The sequence below is a fragment of the Ranitomeya imitator genome, chromosome 6, assembly GCF_032444005.1.
Source record: "Ranitomeya imitator isolate aRanImi1 chromosome 6, aRanImi1.pri, whole genome shotgun sequence".
In the NCBI taxonomy this organism is placed as follows: Eukaryota; Metazoa; Chordata; class Amphibia; order Anura; family Dendrobatidae; genus Ranitomeya; species Ranitomeya imitator.
Genome location: NC_091287.1, coordinates 412,939,053 through 412,959,121, shown reverse-complemented (window position 1 = coordinate 412,959,121; position 20,069 = coordinate 412,939,053). Strand labels below are relative to the sequence as shown.

At 43.0% G+C, this 20,069-nt stretch overlaps 1 protein-coding gene across 1 annotated transcript in view; it reads right to left on the bottom strand.

Moving 5' to 3' along the window:
- LOC138643406 (uncharacterized) overlaps positions 1–20,069 on the bottom strand; it is a 186,971-nt gene that overhangs the window by 116,470 nt on the left and 50,432 nt on the right. Inside the window, exons 13-15 of the mRNA XM_069732320.1 lie at positions 17,598–17,725; positions 5,226–5,271; positions 1,982–2,244 (exon numbers count right to left, since the gene is read on the bottom strand). Of these exons, the coding sequence (XP_069588421.1) occupies positions 1,982–2,244; positions 5,226–5,271; positions 17,598–17,725 (437 nt within the window). The remainder of the gene's footprint in view (positions 1–1,981; positions 2,245–5,225; positions 5,272–17,597; positions 17,726–20,069) is intronic.

The following is a 20,069-nucleotide window of genomic DNA, read 5'->3' as shown; positions in this document are numbered from 1 at the left end:
CATTGAGGCGGTAGGCCAGTCTGAACAAATGAGTTTTTAGGGCACGCTTAAAACTGTGGGGATTGGGGATTAATCGTATTAACCTAGGTAGTGCATTCCAGAGAATCGGCGCAGCACGTGTAAAGTCTTGGAGACGGGAGTGGGAGGTTCTGATTATTGAGGATGCTAACCTGAGGTCATTAGCGGAGCTGAGGGCACGGATAGGGTGGTAGACTGAGACCAGAGAGGAGATGTAGGGTGGTGCTGAGCCATGGAGTGCTTTGTGGATGAGGGTAGTAGTTTTGTACTGGATTCTGGAGTGGATGGGTAGCCAGTGTAATGACTGGCACAGGGTAGAGGCATCGGTGTAACGGTTGGTGAGGAATATGATCCTGGCAGCAGCATTCAGGACAGATTGGAGCGGGGAGAGTTTGGTAAGAGGGAGGCCGATTAGTAGAGAGTTACAATAGTCCAGACGAGAATGAATAAGTGAAACAGTAAGAGTTTTTGCAGAGTCGAAAGTAAGAAAAGGGCGAATTCTAGAAATGTTTTTGAGATGCAGGTAAGAAGAGCGAGCCAGTGATTGGATGTGGGGGGTGAATGAAAGGTCAGAATCAAGGATGACCCCAAGGCAGCGGGCATGTTGCTTTGGAGTAATGGTGGAACCGCACACGGAGATGGCAATGTCAGGCAAAGGTAGGTTAGTAGAGGGAGAGAACACGAGGAGTTCAGTTTTTGACAGGTTTAGTTTCAGATAGAGGGAGGACATGATGTTAGAGACAGCGGTAAGACAATCACTGGTGTTTTCTAAAAAGGTTGGCGTGACAGCAGGAGAAGAGGTGTATAATTGGGTGTCGTCAGCATAGAGATGGTACTGGAAACCAAATCTACTGATTGTTTGTCCAATAGGGGCAGTATACAACGAGAAGAGGAGGGGGCTATAGCTGCTCTCACATTAAAGAGTTTATTAGATGGCCTCTTTGTGTTAATTGATATAAATACCACTTTTATTGATATTAGCTTAATGTTTCATGGGAGTGTACATACTTGAAACAAAAGTTCACATCTTTTCACAACACCAATATTGTCATTCCAATGCTAAATGTTGAAGATTAACTAAACTTTTTAAGTATTATATATTTTTATATAAATATTGTATGCACTTTAAATGTTTATATATTGCTGAAGATTTGCATCCTGAGACGCCTACCAACTGCTCAAAAGATAGTCTGAGAGGAGCACAACTTGGGAAGCTGGAACTCAAAGTTTCTAAGCAAGCACATAGAGCAGTATTCCCCAACTCCAGTCCTCAAGTGCCACCAACAGGTCATGTTTTCAGGATTTCTTAATTCCATCACCTGTGCAATTCTAAGGAAATCCTGAAAACAAGACTTGTTGGTGGCTCTTGAAGACCGGAGTTGGGGAACACTGACAGAGCGCCATTCAGATTCAATAGACTGTCAGAGGCTTTCTATTGAATCCGTTCTTTTCTCTGATCGCTTCTACCTCCCGAGCTGTGCACTTCTGAGGCAATTTTTTTTGCAGTCTTTTTGAACAATTGCTGGGGGTGTCAGGATCCAGATCCCATTGATAAACAGGCATTTAAAGTACCTGCATAATATTAAAGAACACAAATATTTAGTTACACTTTAAAGCTAAGAATAATTAGAAATCAAACTGGAAATTATATTTGTATGATCTAAATGCGTAAATCCAAATAAGGTGTAATGGCAGTAAAGCATATAAAAAGATCTTTGATATATTTGTTTTTTTTATGGCTTTCTATGCACCTGCTATCATAAAAAAATGCATTATGGACTTTGGGGTCACAAGGTAATTCTGTAAAATGTTGGCAAATGTTCTTGTATAACATCTAATCACATGACCTGATTATTGTGGTTGGTAATAACTATGCATAACACAATAATAAAGTCAACACAAAGGTAAAGGTGTTCTACTATTAACCAATTAAATGAATACTTAGAATTAATGTGCATCTTACCTCAGCAAAGTAGTTTTCCACATAAGCCATGTTCATGGTGCCGCTTTTCTCATATGGTGGTGGCATGACTCCTATAAAAGAGTTGCCTCCATTGCTTATGCCTGAAATTCCTCTCATGCCATCACCATCAAAACCATCTCCTTGGACAGTGGCCATCTCAATCCCAGTGCCCGAAGTATGTCTTGTGCCACCTGCTATTGCTGTTCCTGATAAACTTCCTGCCACAGCACCAACTCCCTGTATGAAGTTACCAGCATTGACTTCTACAAAATAGGAATTAAAAGAAGTGAGAATACACACGCCAAACTTTCATGTACAAAACACCTTAGCGGTAATGTTATTGGCTAACTACTTGGCTCCGATTACAGGCCATATCTATGTGGATTAAATTCTGCATATATTCACTTTGTATATATTGTAGACTTACAGACATACATAGCGCAAATACGTTTGGAATACAATTTTTAAAACCTGGAGACTAAACGAAAAATGCAATTCAGCTTAACATTATAGGTAAAAAAAAATCTAACCAGTGGAATATGGTACTTTAGACCAGCTAAATTATATAACACCAGTAATTTTACTGAGACGATACAAATGTTTTATATCTACCATCGTGGCCAAAAGTGTTGTTCCAGAAAATGAAGTATTTCTTCCAGAAAATTATTGCAATTACACGTTTTGTTATACGCATGTTTATTTCCTTTGTGTGTATTGGAACAACAAACAAAAAAATCCGCATTAGTGAACACCTTAGGCTTCTTTCACACTAGCGTCAGAATCTCCCCGTCACAATGCGTCGGGAAGAGATTCCGACGCTAGCGTTTGCTGCATTGCACAATGGAGGCAGCGGATGCATTTTTCCGGCGCATCCGCTGCCCCATTGTAAGGTGCGGGGAGGTGGGGGCGGAGTTCCGACGGTCCGCCAAAGCACGACGCATCCGTCGCAAGACGGATGCGAAGTGTGCCAATCCGTCGCAAATGCGTCATCAATAGAAGTTTATGGGGAAAAAAACGCATCCTGCAAGCACTTTTGCAGGATGCGTTTTTTCTGCAAAACGACGCATTGTGACGGATTTACAAAAAACGCTAGTGTGAAAGTACCCTTAGGCCTCTTTCACACTTCCGTCTTTGTAGTCCCGTCGAGATACATCATTTTTTGAGAAAACAGGATCCTGCAAAAAAATTTGCAGGATCCTGCATTTTCTCAAAAACTTGTATTAGCGATGTATCGCGACAAATAGCCACACGTTTCGTCCATCGTGCACTGGATCCTGTGGAGTTTGACGGCCCGTCTTTTCCAAAAAATGTTTTTTTGTCTGCAGTGGAAAAACGTTCCCTGACACCTCCTGCGGCATGCGTCGTTCCACAGAATGGGAGCCTATGGACACTGGATCCTGCGCACACTGCGAAACGCAGGAATCCAGTGACGGATGCAGTTTTTACATCTGAGCATGCCTGGAAGCATATTCCAACCCAGGGAAATTCATTCTCTCTCTCTCTCCTCCAGAATCTTATATTATAAAATTCAGCCAGGAACTCACATGACGCATCCGTCATAATTCTGGATGCGTCACACACATTTTCCTCTATTTTCACAACATCCGTCGACGCGTCATTTCACTAAACTATGACGCACAGCCAATGACGGAAGTGTGAAAGAGGCCTTAGAAATATAAAAAAGAAACCCCTTATCACAGTATTATGCAGATCATCATGGGGGATCTTTTTCTGGTACAGTGATCACTGGACTCCAAGTTGTCAGGAAAAGTTGAAGGGGGATTATATTAAACAGATGTCCCATGCAGAAACTTACTGGATTTTTAATTTAGATTCTCTGAGACCAAAAGTGTTAAATTGTGAGGTTGAGCTGTTTGCGTTTAATTGAGAATGATGAGGAGAGATACTGTATATAAGGCTACCAATTCCTCCGTTGGACCATCCCCCGATGAAGGAAACCGTCGATTTCCGAAACTAGTAGGAAGGAATTGGTCCATTGCATACCCCGTAATCTAACACGTGACCATTGACGTCATGAAGGTCCTGCTGGCTTCACGCTCTCTGGAGGTAATTCAACGTGACAGCCACGCTAGCGCACTGCTGAGACGGGGGAGCTGTGGAGTAGCCATCACCGGCCAGTACAGCACTCCAGAATTTCACAGAGAATTTATTACTCCTAACTGGGATTCAACGCACTGGAAGACTCCAGCATGTAGATGTACTTACAACATCAGCAAAAGTACTGCAATGAGGTAAACTATTAAGTTCCTACCTATGTGTCAGTATCATGCCTCTGCTGACTATTTTATGACATAACAGGCCTTTTTATTAATTTTTTGTTCTTTCACCTTTTATTTTTCTGAGTTGGAGTATCTTAGCGCGAACATTAGTATTCTAATCTACAGTATAATTTTTATTTATCATGTATTCTACCATAGAAATCAACATACAAACCACCTGCAATTGTGTTTCTGTTGAAAAGTGTGCTATAACGTGACCTCATTTAGTTACTGATTTATTTATGTACTGCGTCCTGCCACAAGTTTACCAGCTAGAATTTGTTTTAAGAGCTCTGATCAGTTTATATATTGGTAGTTTTCTTAAAAAATAACCTACTCTGTAACTTTTTTGGAGTACCAAACTTGAAGTTCTTCCTGCTTAATGGGTTTTCTAAGTACAGTGTATGATATTGATAAATTAATATAAGGTTGATGGGGTCAGACACCCATCACCCCCACCAATTACCTAAATATCAAATAGAGCTGCAGTGTTCAATGTGTGGAAGCCACTGCCATATACTACACATCAGCTCCTATTCAGGATGATAGGAACTGATCTGCAGTACCCAGCAGCGACCACTGCACACTGAGCTGTGCAGTGTAGCTGTTTTTAGTATTTACATGAATGGGATGCTGGGCTTCAGACTATACATACCCAATATCATATGCCCAGAGAGTCCCTTTAGTTCTGTGGAGCAGAGTATAGTTGTGGAAGTTACCTGCCTGCCATAGACCACACTACATGTGAATATTTTTGCTCATAATGGATCTTCAAAGTACCAGGAAAAGGAAAATCAAGCATAGAAAGAGCAATTTCAAGATTTATAGATTTTTTTTTTGCTGTTTACAAAATTTACATAGTTGTATTGCCACGTTTTTGTGAAAATTGTGGCCACAGAATGAAACAAACTTATCATGTGATCACACAGTTAAAATGAATAAAAATGAAAATGTATTAAACCTACCAGAATAATCAGGGCCTCCTGAAGTTATAAATGGGCTTGTCATATCCTGTGTAAGAAACAAAAATAAATTCTTACTATTGGTTCATATTCATCGTTTCAAGGCTTACCTGTACTACTCATTTGCTACATACAGAAAAGACTATACGGCCAGAAGGATGTGGACACATAACCATCACTCGTATATCAGCTTGTTAGACATATGTCTTCAAAATCATTGGCGTTCATATCGAGTTTACCCCCTTTTTCTGCCTCTACTCTTATGATAAGGATTTAATTAAAAATGTGTAATGAGTCTGTGTAAGTGCCCATTTTTTATGGCGTCAGGCAGGCACCGATGTCCAACTCCTCACAAAAGTATTTTATGTAGTTGAAATCAGAGCTGTGTGCAGGCGTCTCAAGGTCCTACCCAACAAACTAGTCAAAGCATGTCTTTATCCTAGTTGTTCTGGAACACAAAAGAGCCTTCCCAAAATTATTGACTTGAACATTTATTTATTTATTATGCTTTGCTTATATAGCGCTACCTTATTCTGGAGCGTTTACAGACATTATGATCTCACTCCCCAATGGGGCTCACAATCTAGAATAGTATGCCTTTAGAGCGTGGGGGGAAACTGGAGAACCTGGGGTAAACCAAAGAAAACACGGGAGAGCATACAAACTCCTTGCAGATGTTGTCCTTGGTGGGATTTGAACCTAGGACCCTAGTGCTGCAATACTAACCACTGAGCCACCATGCTGCCATACATACAAAACCATACATAAATTGTCTTTGTATGCTGTAATTTTGAAAAAGCACTTCCATTCTTTTTGTATGCATAGAATGTGCATATAGTGTAGTGTGTGTATTAATATACCGTACTCACCTACATGTAGTGTAATGTGTGTATTAACCCCTTAGTGACAGAGCCAAGTTGGTACTTAATGACCAGGCCAATTTTTGCAATTCTGACCACTGTCACTTTATGAGGTTATAACTCTGGAACGCTTCAACAGATCCCGCTGATTCTGAGATTGTTTTTTCATGACATATTGTTCTTCATGATAGTGGTAACATTTCTTCGATATTACTTGCGATTATTTATGAAAAAAATGGAAATATGGCAAAATTTTTTAAAATTTTGCAATTTTCAAACTTTGTATTTTTATGCCCTTAAATCAGAGAGATATGTCACGAAAAATAGTTAATAAATAACATTTCCCACATGTCTACTTTACATCAGCACAATTTTGGAAACAAAATTTTTTTTTGTTAGGGAGTTATAAGGGTTAAAAGTTGACCAGCAATTTCTCATTTTTACAACACCATTTTTTTTTAGGGACCACATCACATTTGAAGTCATTTTGAGGGGTCTATATGATAGAAAATAATGAAGTGTGACACCATTCTAAAAACTACACCCCTCAAGGTTCTCAAAACCACATTCAAGAAGTTTATTAACCCTTTACGTGCTTCACAGGAACTGAAACAATGTGGAAGGAAAAAATGAACATTTAACTTTTTTTTGCAAACATCTTAATTCCGAACCATTTTTTTTATTTTCACAAGTGTAAAAACAGAAATGTAACCATAAATTTTGTTATGCAATTTCTCCTGAATATGCCAATACCCCATATGTGGGGGTAAACCACTTTTTGGGCGCACCGCAGAACTTAGAAGTGAAGGAGCGCCGTTTGACTTTTTCAATGCAGAATTGACTGGAATTGAGATCGGACGCCATGTCACGTTTAGAGAGCCCCTGATGTGCCTAAACAGTGGAAACTCCCCACAAGTGACACCATTTTGGAAACTAGACCCCTTAAGGAACATATCTAGATGTGTGGTGAGTACTTTGAACCCCCAAGTGCTTCACAGAAGTTTATAACGTAGAGCCGTGAAAATAAAAAATCGCTTTTGTTTACACAAAAATGATCTTTTCGCCCACAAATTCTTATTTTCACAAGGGTAACAGGAGAAATTAGACCACAAAAGTTGTTGTGCGATTTCTCCTGAATACGTCGATACCCCATATGTGAGGGTAAACCACTGTTTGGGCGCACCGCAGAGCTTGGAAGTGAAGGAGCGCCGTTTTACTTTTTCAATGTAGAATTGGCTGGAATTGAGATTGGACGCCATGTCGCGTTTGGAGAGCCTCTGATGTGCCTAAACAGTGGAAACCCCCCACAAGTGACCCTATTTTGGAAACTAGACCCCTTAAGGAACATATCTAGATGTGTGGTGAGCACTTTGAACCCCCATGTGCTTCACAGAAGTTTATAATGTAGAGCCGTGAAAAAAAAAATCGCATTTTTTTCTACAAAAATGATCTTTTTGCCCACAAATTTTTATTTTCACAAGGGTAACAGGAGAAATTAGACCACAAAAGTTGTTGTGCAATTTCTCCTGAGTACGCTGATACCCAATATGTGGGGGTAAACCACTGTTAGGGCGCACCGCAGAGCTTGGAAGAGAAGGAGTGCCGTTTTACTTTTTCAATGTAGAATTGGCTGGAATTGAGATTGGACGCCATGTCGTGTTTGGAGAGCCCCTGATGTACCTAAACAGTGGAAACCCCCCACAAGTGACACCATTTTGGAAACTAGACCCCTTAAGGAACTTATCTAGATGTGTGGTGAGCACTTTGAACCCCCATGTGCTTCACAAAAGTTTATAACGTAGAGCTGTGAAAAAAAAAATTGCATTTTTTCTACAAAAATGATCTTTTTGCCCACAAATTTTTATTTTCACAAGGGTAACAGGAGAAATTAGACCACTAAAGTTGTTGTGCAATTTCTCCTGAGTACGTCGATACCCAATATGTGGGGGTAAACCACTGTTTGGGCGCACCGCAGAGCTTGGAAGAGAAAGAGTGCCGTTTTACTTTTTCAATGTAGAATTGGCTGGAATTGAGATTGGACGCCATGTTGCGTTTGGAGAGCCCCTGATGTGCCTAAACAGTAGAAATCCCCCACAAGTGACCCCATTTTGGAAACTAGACCCCCCATGGAACTTATCTGGATGTGTGGTGAGAACCTTGAATGCCCAAGTGCTTCACAGAAGTTTATAATGCAGAGCCGTGAAAATAAAAAATATTTTTTTTTCCACAAAAAAGATTTTTTAGCCCCCAAGTTTTTATTTTCACAAGGGTAACAAGAGATATTGGACCCCAAAAGTTGTTGTCCAATTTGTCCTGAGTATGCTGGTACCCCATATGTGGGGGTAAACCACTGTTTGGGCGCACGGCAGAGCTCGGAAGGAAGGAGCGCCGTTTTGGAATGCAGACTTTGATAGAATGGTCTGCGGGTATTATGTTGCGTTTGCAGAGCCCCTGATGTACCTAACCAGTAGAAACCCTCCACAAGTGACCCCATTTTGGAAACTAGACCCCCCAAGGAACTTATCTAGATGTGTGGTGAGAACTTTGAATGCCCAAGTGCTTCACAGAAGTTTATAATGCAGAGCCGTGAAAATAAAAAATATTTTTTTTTCCACAAAAAAGATATTGTAGCCCCCAAGTTTTTATTTTCACAAGGGTAACAGGAGAAATTGGACTGCAATAGTTGTTGTCCAATTTATCCCGAGTACGCTGATGCACCATATGTGGGGGTAAACCACTGTTTGGGCGCACGGCAGAGCTCGGAAGGGAAGGAGCGCCTTTTTGGAATGCAAACTTTGATATAATGGTCTGTGGGCATTATGTTGCGATTGCAGAGCCCCTGATGTACCTAAACTGTAGTAACCCCCCACAAGTGACCCCATTTTGGAAACTAGACCCCCCAAGGAACTTATCTAGATGTGTGGTGAGAACTTTGAATGCCCAAGTGCTTCACAGAAGTTTAGAATGCAGAGTCGTGAAAATAAAAAATATATTTTTTTTCACAAAAAAGATATTGTAGCCCCCAAATTTTTATTTTCACAAGGGTAACAAGAGAAATTGGACCGCAGAAGTTGTTGTCCAATTTATCCCGAGTACGCTGATGCCCCATATGTGGGGGTAACCCACTGTTTGGGCGCACGGCAGAGCTCAGAAGGGAGGGAGCACCATTTGACTTTTTGAGCGCAAAATTGGCTGTCGTGTTTGGAGACCCCCTGATGTACCTAAACAGTGGAAACCCCCCAATTCTAGCTCCAACCCTAACCCCAACACACCCCTAACCCTAATCCCAACCTGATCCATAATCCTAATCATTAACCCCAACCATAATCACAACCCTTACCCCAAAACAACCCTAATGTCAACCCTAACCATAACCCTAATCAAAACCCTAAATCCAACACACCCCTAATCCTAATCTCAACCCTAACCTCAAACCTAACCCTAATCCCAATACACCCCTAATCACAACCCTAACCTTAACCCTAATCCCAAACCTAACCCTAATCCCAAGCGTAACCCTAATGCCAACCCTAACCCTAATACCAACCCTAATCCAAACCCTAACCCTAATCCCAGCTCTAACCCTAACTTTAGCCCCAACCCTAGCCCTAACTTTAGCCCCAACCCTAACCCTAGCCCTAAGGCTACTTTCACACTTGCGTTGTTTTTGCATTCCGTCGCAATCCATCGTTTTGGACAAGAAACGGATCCTGCAAATGTGCCCGCAGGATGCGTTTTTTGCCCATAGACTTGTATTGCCGACGGATCGTGACAAATGGCCACACGTCGCGTCCGTCGTGCACTGGATCAGTTGTGTTTTGGCGGACCGTCGACACAAAAAAACGTTCAATGAAACGTTTTTTTGTACGTCGCATCTGCCATTTCTGACCGCGCATGCGTGGCCGTAACTCCGCCCCCTCCTCCCCAGGACATAGATTGGGCAGCGGATGCGTTGAAAAACTACAGCTGCTGCCCACGTTGTGCACAATTTTCACAACGTGCGTCGGTATGTCGGGCTGACACATTGCGACGGCCCCGTACCGACGTAAGTGTGAAAGAAGCCTAACCCTAAATTTAGCCCCAACCCTAACCCTAAATTTAGCCCCAACCCTAACCCTAAATTTAGCCCCAACCCTAGCCCTAACCCTAGCCCTAACCCTAGCCCTAGCCCTAGCCCTAACCTTAACCCTAGCCCTAACCCTAGCCCTACCCCTACCCCTAACCCTAACCCTACCCCTAACCCTAACCCTACCCCTAACCCTACCCCTAACCCTAACCCTACCCCTAACCCTAACCCTAGCCCTAACCCTACCCCTAACCTTAATTTTAGCCCCAACTGCCGTTCTCCTGCCGGCCGGCAGATGGAGACAGATGGCGGGCGCACTGCGCGATCACATCGGAGGACAGAGAAATTAAAAAGAGATCGCGTTTTTTTTTTTTTTTGCAATCGCCGGTAAACGGTTAATTACCGGCGATCGCAAATGCGGGGTGGGTTAAAACCCCCCCGAATCATGTTCTCTGGGGTCTCAGCTATCCCCGGCAGCCGAGACCCCGGAGCAAATCCGATTCTGGGGGGCGCTATTAACTTTTTCCACAGCGCCGTTAATTAACGGCGCTGTGGTTTAAGTACCCTTAGCGGCCGCCGTTAAAAGGCGTATCGGCGGTCGCTAAGGGGTTAATATACTTGCCTACCGCTGCTTTTTCTGGTGTTCAGCACCAGACTCCTCCTCTTCTAAGTGCCGTGACTTCAATTCTGACTATCGCTCACTCTGCTTTATACATGAACTGGAAATCTCTTTTACAATGTGAGTATATGAAGCCTTGTTCTGAAGCGCCATAGGCTTAAATGGTAAAAGTCAACAGCGGGGTCATGCAGCACAGTATGACCTGGGCAGTCTCAAGAGCGGCGACATCACTGAGAAGAGGAGCAGAATGGTGCTTGACACTGGAGGGAGCAGTGGTAGGTGAGTATATTAATACACTCATACTACATTACATGCATATGTACACACATTTAATGGATAGGAAACTTAATGAGCGTGCTTCTTTACTAATACTCATCACTGGAAATATATGGTACCTAGTCGAAATCTTAAAAAAGTAGATAGCTCTCTTTTGGCATCCGCTAAACTAAGATTTGTGCCTTGGACGGCTGTTATGACCTGGTGGTTAGGACAATAATGGACCTGGTGGTTAAGAGCACCCGGAAAGACCTGATAGCTACCAAAACACAGGACAAGCTCTGGGAAGTGGGAACTCTGCTGACCGCAATCCCTAATCCTATCACACACACTAGAAATAGCCGTGGATTGCTCCTAGCGCTCCCTATGCAACTCTTCACAGCCTAAGAACTAGCTAGCCCTAAAGAAAGGAAAATAAAGCCTACCTTGCCTCAGATAAATTCCCCAAAGAAAAAGGCAGCCCCACACATATATTGACTGTGAGTTAAGATGAAACTGACAAACACAGAGATGAAATAGATTTGGCAAAGAGAGGCCCGACTGACTGAACAGACAGAGGATAGGAAAGGTTACTTTGCGGTCAGCACAAAAACCTACAAAAGCCACGCGGAGTGTGCAGGAAAAAAAAAACAACAGCACCGACTCACGGTGCGGCAGCGCCACACTGCGTCCCAGAACTTCCAGCAAGCAAGGCAATATACACAATAGCCAGCTGGACAGAAAAAATAGCAAACAAGAAAAAAGCAAGACGAAACTTAGCTTCTGCTGGAGAGAACAGGCAACCAGAATGATCCAGGAGCGAACTAGACCATAGTACAACATTGACAGCTGGCATGGGACAGAGATACAAGTGGAGTTAAATAGAGCAGCCCGCTAACGAATCAGCCTCGTCACCTGTGGAAGGAAACTCAGAAACACCCACAGCCACCAGAGGAGGTCCATGGACAGAACCAGCCGAAGTACCATTCATGACCACAGGAGGGAGCTTGACAACAGAATTCACAACAGTACCCCCCCCCTTGAGGAGGGGTCACCGAACCCTCACCAGAGCCCCCAGGCCGACCAGGATGAGCCAAATGAAAGGCACGAACCAGATCGGCAGCATGAACATCAGAGGCAAAAACCCAGGAATTATCTTCCTGACCATAACCCTTCCACTTGACCAGGTACTGGAGCTTCCGTCTCGAAATACGAGAATCCAAAATCTTCTCCACCACATACTCCAACTCCCCCTCAACCAACACCGGGGCAGGAGGATCAACGGATGGAACCACAGGCGCCACGTATCTCCGCAATAACGACCTATGGAACACATTATGGATGGCAAAAGAAGCTGGAAGGGCCAAACGAAATGACACAGGATTGATAACCTCAGAAATCTTATACGGACCAATGAAACGAGGCTTAAACTTAGGAGAGGAAACCTTCATAGGAACATAACGAGATGACAACCAAACCAAATCCCCAACACGAAGTCGGGGACCCACACACCGCCGGCGGTTAGCGAAACATTGAGCCTTCTCCTGGGACAATGTCAAATTGTCCACCACATGAGTCCAAATCTGCTGCAACCTATCCACTACAGTATCTACACCAGGACAGTCTGAAGACTCAACCTGCCCTGAAGAGAAACGAGGATGGAAACCAGAATTGCAGAAAAACGGCGAAACCAAAGTAGCCAAGCTGGCCCGATTATTAAGGGCGAACTCAGCCAACGGCAAAAAGGACACCCAATCATCCTGATCAGCAGAAACAAAGCATCTCAGATATGTTTCCAAAGTCTGATTAGTTCGTTCGGTTTGGCCATTTGTCTGAGGATGGAAAGCCGAGGAAAAAGACAAATCAATGCCCATCCTAGCACAAAAGGATCGCCAAAACCTCGAAACAAACTGGGAACCTCTGTCCGAAACGATGTTCTCCGGAATACCATGTAAACGAACCACATGCTGGAAAAACAATGGCCCCAAATCAGAGGAGGAAGGCAATTTAAACAAGGGTACCAAATGGACCATCTTAGAAAAGCGATCACAGACCACCCAAATGACCGACATCTTTTGAGAGAGGGGGAGATCTGAAATAAAATCCATAGAAATATGCGTCCAGGGCCTCTTCGGGACCGGCAAGGGCAAAAGCAACCCACTGGCACGAGAACAGCAGGGCTTAGCCCGAGCACAAGTCCCACAGGACTGCACAAAAGAACGCACATCCCGTGACAAAGACGGCCACCAAAAGGATCTAGCCACCAAATCTCTGGTACCAAAGATCTCAGGATGCCCAGCCAACACCGAACAATGAACCTCAGAGATAACTCTACTAGTCCATTTATCAGGGACAAACAGTTTCTCCGCTGGGCAACGGTCAGGTCTATCAGCCTGAAATTTTTGCAGCACCCGCCGCAAATCAGGGGAGATGGCAGACAAAATTACCCCCTCTTTGAGAATACCTGCCGGCTCAGGAACACCCGGAGAGTCAGGCACAAAACTCCTTGACAGGGCATCAGCCTTCACATTCTTAGAGCCCGGAAGGTACGAAACCACAAAATCAAAACGGGAGAAAAATAATGACCATCGAGCCTGTCTCGGATTCAACCTTTTGGCAGACTCAAGATAAGTCAAATTCTTGTGATCTGTCAAGACCACCACGCGATGCTTGGCTCCCTCAAGCCAATGACGCCACTCCTCGAATGCCCACTTCATGGCCAACAACTCTCGATTACCAACATCATAATTGCGCTCAGCAGGCGAAAACTTTCTAGAAAAGAAAGCACATGGCTTCATCACCGAGCCATCAGAACTTCTTTGCGACAAAACAGCCCCTGCTCCAATCTCAGAAGCATCAACCTCAACCTGAAACAGGAGCAAAACATCTGGCTGGCACAACACAGGGGCAGAAGAAAAATGACGCTTCAATTCCTGAAAAGCCTCCACAGCCGCAGAAGACCAATTGACCACATCAGCACCCTTCTTGGTCAAATCAGTCAACGGTTTAGCAACACTAGAAAAATTAGCGATGAAGCGACAATAAAAATTAGCAAAGCCCAGGAACCTTTGCAGGCTCTTCACAGATGTCGGCTGAGTCCAATCGTAAATGGCCTGGACTTTAACAGGGTCTATCTCCATAGTAGAAGGGGAAAAAATGAACCACAAAAATGAAACCTTCTGAACTCCAAAGAGACACTTTGACCCCTTCACAAACAAGGAATTCGCACGAAGGACCTGGAACACCATTCTGACCTGCTTCACATGAGACTCCCAATCATCCGAAAAGACCAAAATATCATCCAAATACACAATCAGGAATTTATCCAGGTACTCTCGGAAGATGTCATGCATAAAGGACTGAAACACAGATGGAGCATTAGAAAGCCCGAATGGCATAACCAGGTACTCAAAATGGCCCTCGGGCGTATTAAATGCTGTTTCCCATTCATCGCCCCGTTTAATACGCACAAGATTATACGCCCCTCGAAGGTCTATCTTGGTGAACCAACTAGCCCCTTTAATACGAGCAAACAAATCAGACAGCAACGGCAAAGGATACTGAAATTTGACTGTAATTTTATTAAGAAGGCGGTAATCAATACAAGGTCTCAAAGAACCATCGTTCTTGGCCACAAAAAAGAACCCTGCTCCTAACGGTGATGATGACGGGCGAATATGGCCTTTCTCCAAGGATTCCTTTATATAACTCCGCATAGCGGCGTGTTCTGGCACAGATAAATTGAACAATCGGCCCTTAGGAAACTTACTACCAGGAATCAAATTGATTGCACAGTCGCAATCCCTATGAGGAGGCAGGGCACTGGCTTTGGGCTCATCAAATACATCCCGATAATCCGACAAAAACTCCGGAACTTCAGAAGGAGTGGAGGATGAAATAGACAAAAATGGAACATCACCATGTACCCCCTGGCAACCCCAGCTGGACACAGACATAGATTTCCAGTCCAATACTGGATTATGAACCTGTAGCCATGGTAACCCCAAAACGACCACATCATGCAGATTATGCAACACCAAAAAGCGGATATCCTCCTGATGTGCAGGAGCCATGCACATGGTCATTTGGGTCCAGTACTGAGGCTTATTCTTGGCCAAAGGTGTAGCATCAATTCCTCTCAATGGAATAGGATACTGCAAGGGCTCCAAGAAAAAACCACAGAGCCTAGCATACTCCAAGTCCATCAAATTCAGGGCAGCGCCTGAATCCACAAATGCCATAACAGAATAGGATGACAAAGAGCAAATCAGAGTAACGGACAATAGAAATTTAGACTGTACCGTACCAATGGTGCGCTTAGGACAATTGGAGATAGCATGAGTGGAATCACCACAGTAAAAACACAGCCCATTCCGACGTCTGTGTTTTGCCGTTCAGCTCTGGTCTAAGTCCTATCACATTGCATAGGCTCAGGCCCATGCTCAGATAGTACCGCCAAATGGTGCACAGCTTTACGCTCATGCAAGCGTCGATCGATCTGAATGGCCAAAGACATAGACTCATTCAGACCAGCAGGCATGGGAAATCCCACCATGACATCCTTAAGGGCTTCAGAGAGACCCTTTCTGAAGATTGCTGCCAGAGCACATTCACTCCACTGGGTGAGCACAGACCACTTTCTAAACTTCTGACAATATATCTCCGCTTCATCTTGACCGTGCCACAGAGCCAGCAAGATTTTCTCTGCCTGATCCACTGAATTAGGTTCGTCATAAAGCAATCCAAGCGCCAGGAAAAACGCATCAACATCACGCAATGCCGGATCTCCTGGCGCAAGGGAAAAAGCCCAGTCTTGAGGGTCGCCACGTAACAAAGAAATAATGATCCTTACTTGTTGAACAGGATCACCTGAGGAGCGAGGTTTCAAGACAAGAAACAATTTACAATTATTTTTGAAATTCAAGAACTTAGATCTATCACCAAAAAACAAATCAGGAATTGGAATCCTAGGCTCTGACATCGGATTCTGAACCACAAAATCTTGAACTTTTTGTACACTTATAGTGAGATTATCCATCAAAGAGGACAGACCTTGAATGTCCATGTCTACACCTGTGTCCTGAACCACCCAGAGGTAAAGGGGAAAAGAGAGACAAAACACAGTGCAAAGAAAAAAAAATGGTCTCAGAACTTCTCTTATCCCTCTATTGAGATGCATTAATACTTTGGGCCAGCTGTACTGTTATGACCTGGTGGTTAGGACAATAATGGACCTGGTGGTTAAGAGCACCCGGAAAGATCTGATAGCTACCAAAACACAGGACAAGCTCTGGGAAGTGGGAACTCTGCTGACCGCAATCCCTAATCCTATCACACACACTAGAAATAGCCGTGGATTGCTCCTAGCACTCCCTATGCAACTCTTCACAGCCTAAGAACTAGCTAGCCCTAAAGAAAGGAAAATAAAGCCTACCTTGCCTCAGAGAAATTCCCCAAAGGAAAAGGCAGCCCCCCACATATATTGACTGTGAGTTAAGATGAAACTGACAAACACAGAGATGAAATAGATTTAGCAAAGAGAGGCCTGACTGACTGAACAGACAGAGGATAGGAAAGGTTACTTTGCGGTCAGCACAAAAACCTACAAAAGCCACGCAGAGTGTGCAGGAAAAAAAAACCAACCGCACCGACTCACGGTGCGGCGGCGCCACACTGCGTCCCAGAGCTTCCAGCAAGCAAGGCAATATACACAATAGCCATCTGGACAGAAAAAATAGCAAACAAGAAAAAAGCAAGACGAAACTTAGCTTCTGCTGGAATAACGGGAAACCAGAACGATCCAGGAGCGAACTAGACCATAGTACAACATTGACAGCTGGCATGGGACAGAGATACAAGTGGAGTTAAATAGAGCAGCCCGCTAACGAATCAGCCTCGTCACCTGTGGAAGGAAACTCAGAAACACCCACTGCCACCAGAGGAGGTCCATGGACAGAACCAGCCGAAGTACCATTCATGACCACAGGAAGGAGCTTGACAACAGAATTCACAACAGACGGCCAGATAATGAATCATGTCTCATGATACCAGAGAACATTTTTCTATTGCTTCAGTGACAAATTGTTTTACATCACTGCTGCCGATGGTTGTACTCTATGTACCTTATGTGTGGTGTCATACTTGTTTTCTTCATTGACTCTTTTTTGCACTTTATGCACCCTATGAGGCACATTATATTTACATTATATTTATTTATATTTTGCACTTGCGCACTTTTCTGGTCTCACATTCGTGTGCATTCACCTTTTAATATTCATGTTCAGGAATTTTTTCTTATATTCCTCACAATGATGCCTGCATAAGTATAATCTTCTTGACTTTTGGTTCCAGTTATATTTTATATTTATAAAAATCATTTCCTTTTTTATTTTAATAAAAAGAGGAGCTTTTTCATATGATCACAAATTTGTTGTGAAATTTTAATTTATATATAATTCATGTGACTATTATCAGTTATATAAATCTTACTGTCTTTTGTATATTTCCTAAGAAAAAAATAAAATGGTAATTTACTAATTATAACACAATTAATATTAATGAGAAGAGAAACTGACCACATCCTCAGGCTTGGCACCTTCTGTTCCCCATGCATGAACAGCTCCATCATACCCAGCGGCAATTGGAATAAATTTAGTCGCAGCAGCAGATCCACAAACACACAGTGGTAATAGGAGCAGTGCCACTGTTCAGAAACAAGTAAGAAATGTGTATATTACCAATGGATAATGTTAAAGGGATTTTTCAAACTGACATATTATATTTGATACAGGAAAGATATATATCTTGGTACCGTGTTAGCCAGTAGATAGAAAAATATTTAGAATTGAGAGTCCTCAGTGGTTGATACCTTTTAATGGCTAACTGAAAAGATGGTAACAAATTGCAAGCTTTCGAGACTACACAGGTCTCTTCATCAGGCAAAGACTAAAACAAATTCTGAAGAATCACATATCTTGACCACGAACAAGATAAAGATCCCCAATTCACATCAGGACTACAAGATACCAGGTACTTTCAGCTGCGTCACTTCTAATGTGGTGTACCTAATTATTTGCACTAAATGTCCAACTGGGGGTCTGTATGTGGGGGAGAAACAGGGCAAAAGCTTAGAACAAGAATGAATTCTCACTGCCACACAATAAGAGAAAAAAGAATGAGAATGCTTGGTCTGGGGGAAAATGTGTGTAAATGGGTTAGTAACTGGCTTAGTGATAGAAAGCAGAGGGTGGTTATAAATGGTATAGTCTCTAACTGGGTCGCTGTGACCAGTGGGGTACCGCAGGGGTCAGTATTGGGACCTGTTCTCTTCAACATATTCATTAATGATCTGGTAGAAGGTTTACACAGTAAAATATCGATATTTGCAGATGATACAAAACTATGTAAAGCAGTTAATACAAGAGAAGATACTATTCTGCTACAGATGGATCTGGATAAGTTGGAAACTTGGGCTGAAAGGTGGCAGATGAGGTTTAACAATGATAAATGTAAGGTTATACACATGGGAAGAAGCAATCAATATCACCATTACACACTGAATGGGAAACCACTGGGTAAATCTGACAGGGAGAAGGACTTGGGGATCCTAGTTAATGATAAACTTACCTGGAGCAGCCAGTGCCAGGCAGCAGCTGCCAAGGCAAACAGGATCATGGGGTGCATTAAAAGAGGTCTGGATACACATGATGAGAGCATTATACTGCCTCTGTACAAATCCCTAGTTAGACCACACATGGAGTACTGTGTCCAGTTTTGGGCACCGGTGCTCAGGAAGGATATAATGGAACTAGAGAGAGTACAAAGGAGGGCAACAAAATTAATAAAGGGGATGGGAGAACTACAATACCCAGATAGATTAGCGAAATTAGGATTATTTAGTCTAGAAAAAAGATGACTGAGGGGCGATCTAATAACCATGTATAAGTATATAAGGGGACAATACAAATATCTCGCTGAGGATCTGTTTATACCAAGGAAGGTGACGGGCACAAGGGGGCATTCATTGCGTCTGGAGGAAAGAAGGTTTTTACACCAACATAGAAGAGGATTCTTTACTGTTAGGGCAGTGAGAATCTGGAATTGCTTGCCTGAGGAGGTGGTGATGGCGAACTCAGTCGAGGGGTTCAAGAGAGGCCTGGATGTCTTCCTGGAGCAGAACAATATTGTATCATACAATTAGGTTCTGTAGAAGGACGTAGATCTGGGGATTTATTATGATGGAATATAGGCTGAACTGGATGGACAAATGTCTTTTTTCGGCCTTACTATGTTACTATGTTACCTGTGGCAATACATTTTTGTCTCCCAAATCATAACATTATGGACATGAAATTACTTGTGTTGAAAGGTAGCTTCAAATCTCAGAGAGACAGAAGAGTCTGGGAATATAAACTGATGACGACCTTTGACAGTCTTAATGCAGGAATGAATGTGTCACACGGATTTATGTCTTTTTACATCAACTAAGGAACTTGCCCCTCAGACTATGAGGGGTCATCACAACAGAGACCCTAATCAGAGGACAATAAAACAATCCTTATCTAAGAGCTGGCCCAATATTTATGAACATAACTGTTTATCACTCATGGTAATTCTGCTTCATGTCACCTGTCTTATCCATGGTCCCCCCCCTTTTTTTTCTCTGTGCTTTGTTGTGCATAAATATATGCAAATTGCCTCTTCTGAGAAAAAGAGGACTTAAACTCTATAGCGCCACCTGTTGGAAGTAGCGATCCTACAAGTCACAATCAACTCTTTAGCGAGTTGTGCAATATGACTTAGGATAAAAGCCAAATTAGTATCTCAATTTGCAGACACGGTGTTTCAGGCTGTTGGCCCTCGTCAGTGTGAATCATGAGAACTAATTTGGCTAGGTGAGAGGCTCTAGACTGGGGTCTAAGGGGTATCGTTTCTCCTTATGGAGAGTGACATACCATCTCTGGCTTGTCAAGGTAAGGAAGCTTATTCGCCGTGCAATGCTCCTCTGGGAAATACAATATGCAAATTGCCTCTTCTGAGAAAAAGAG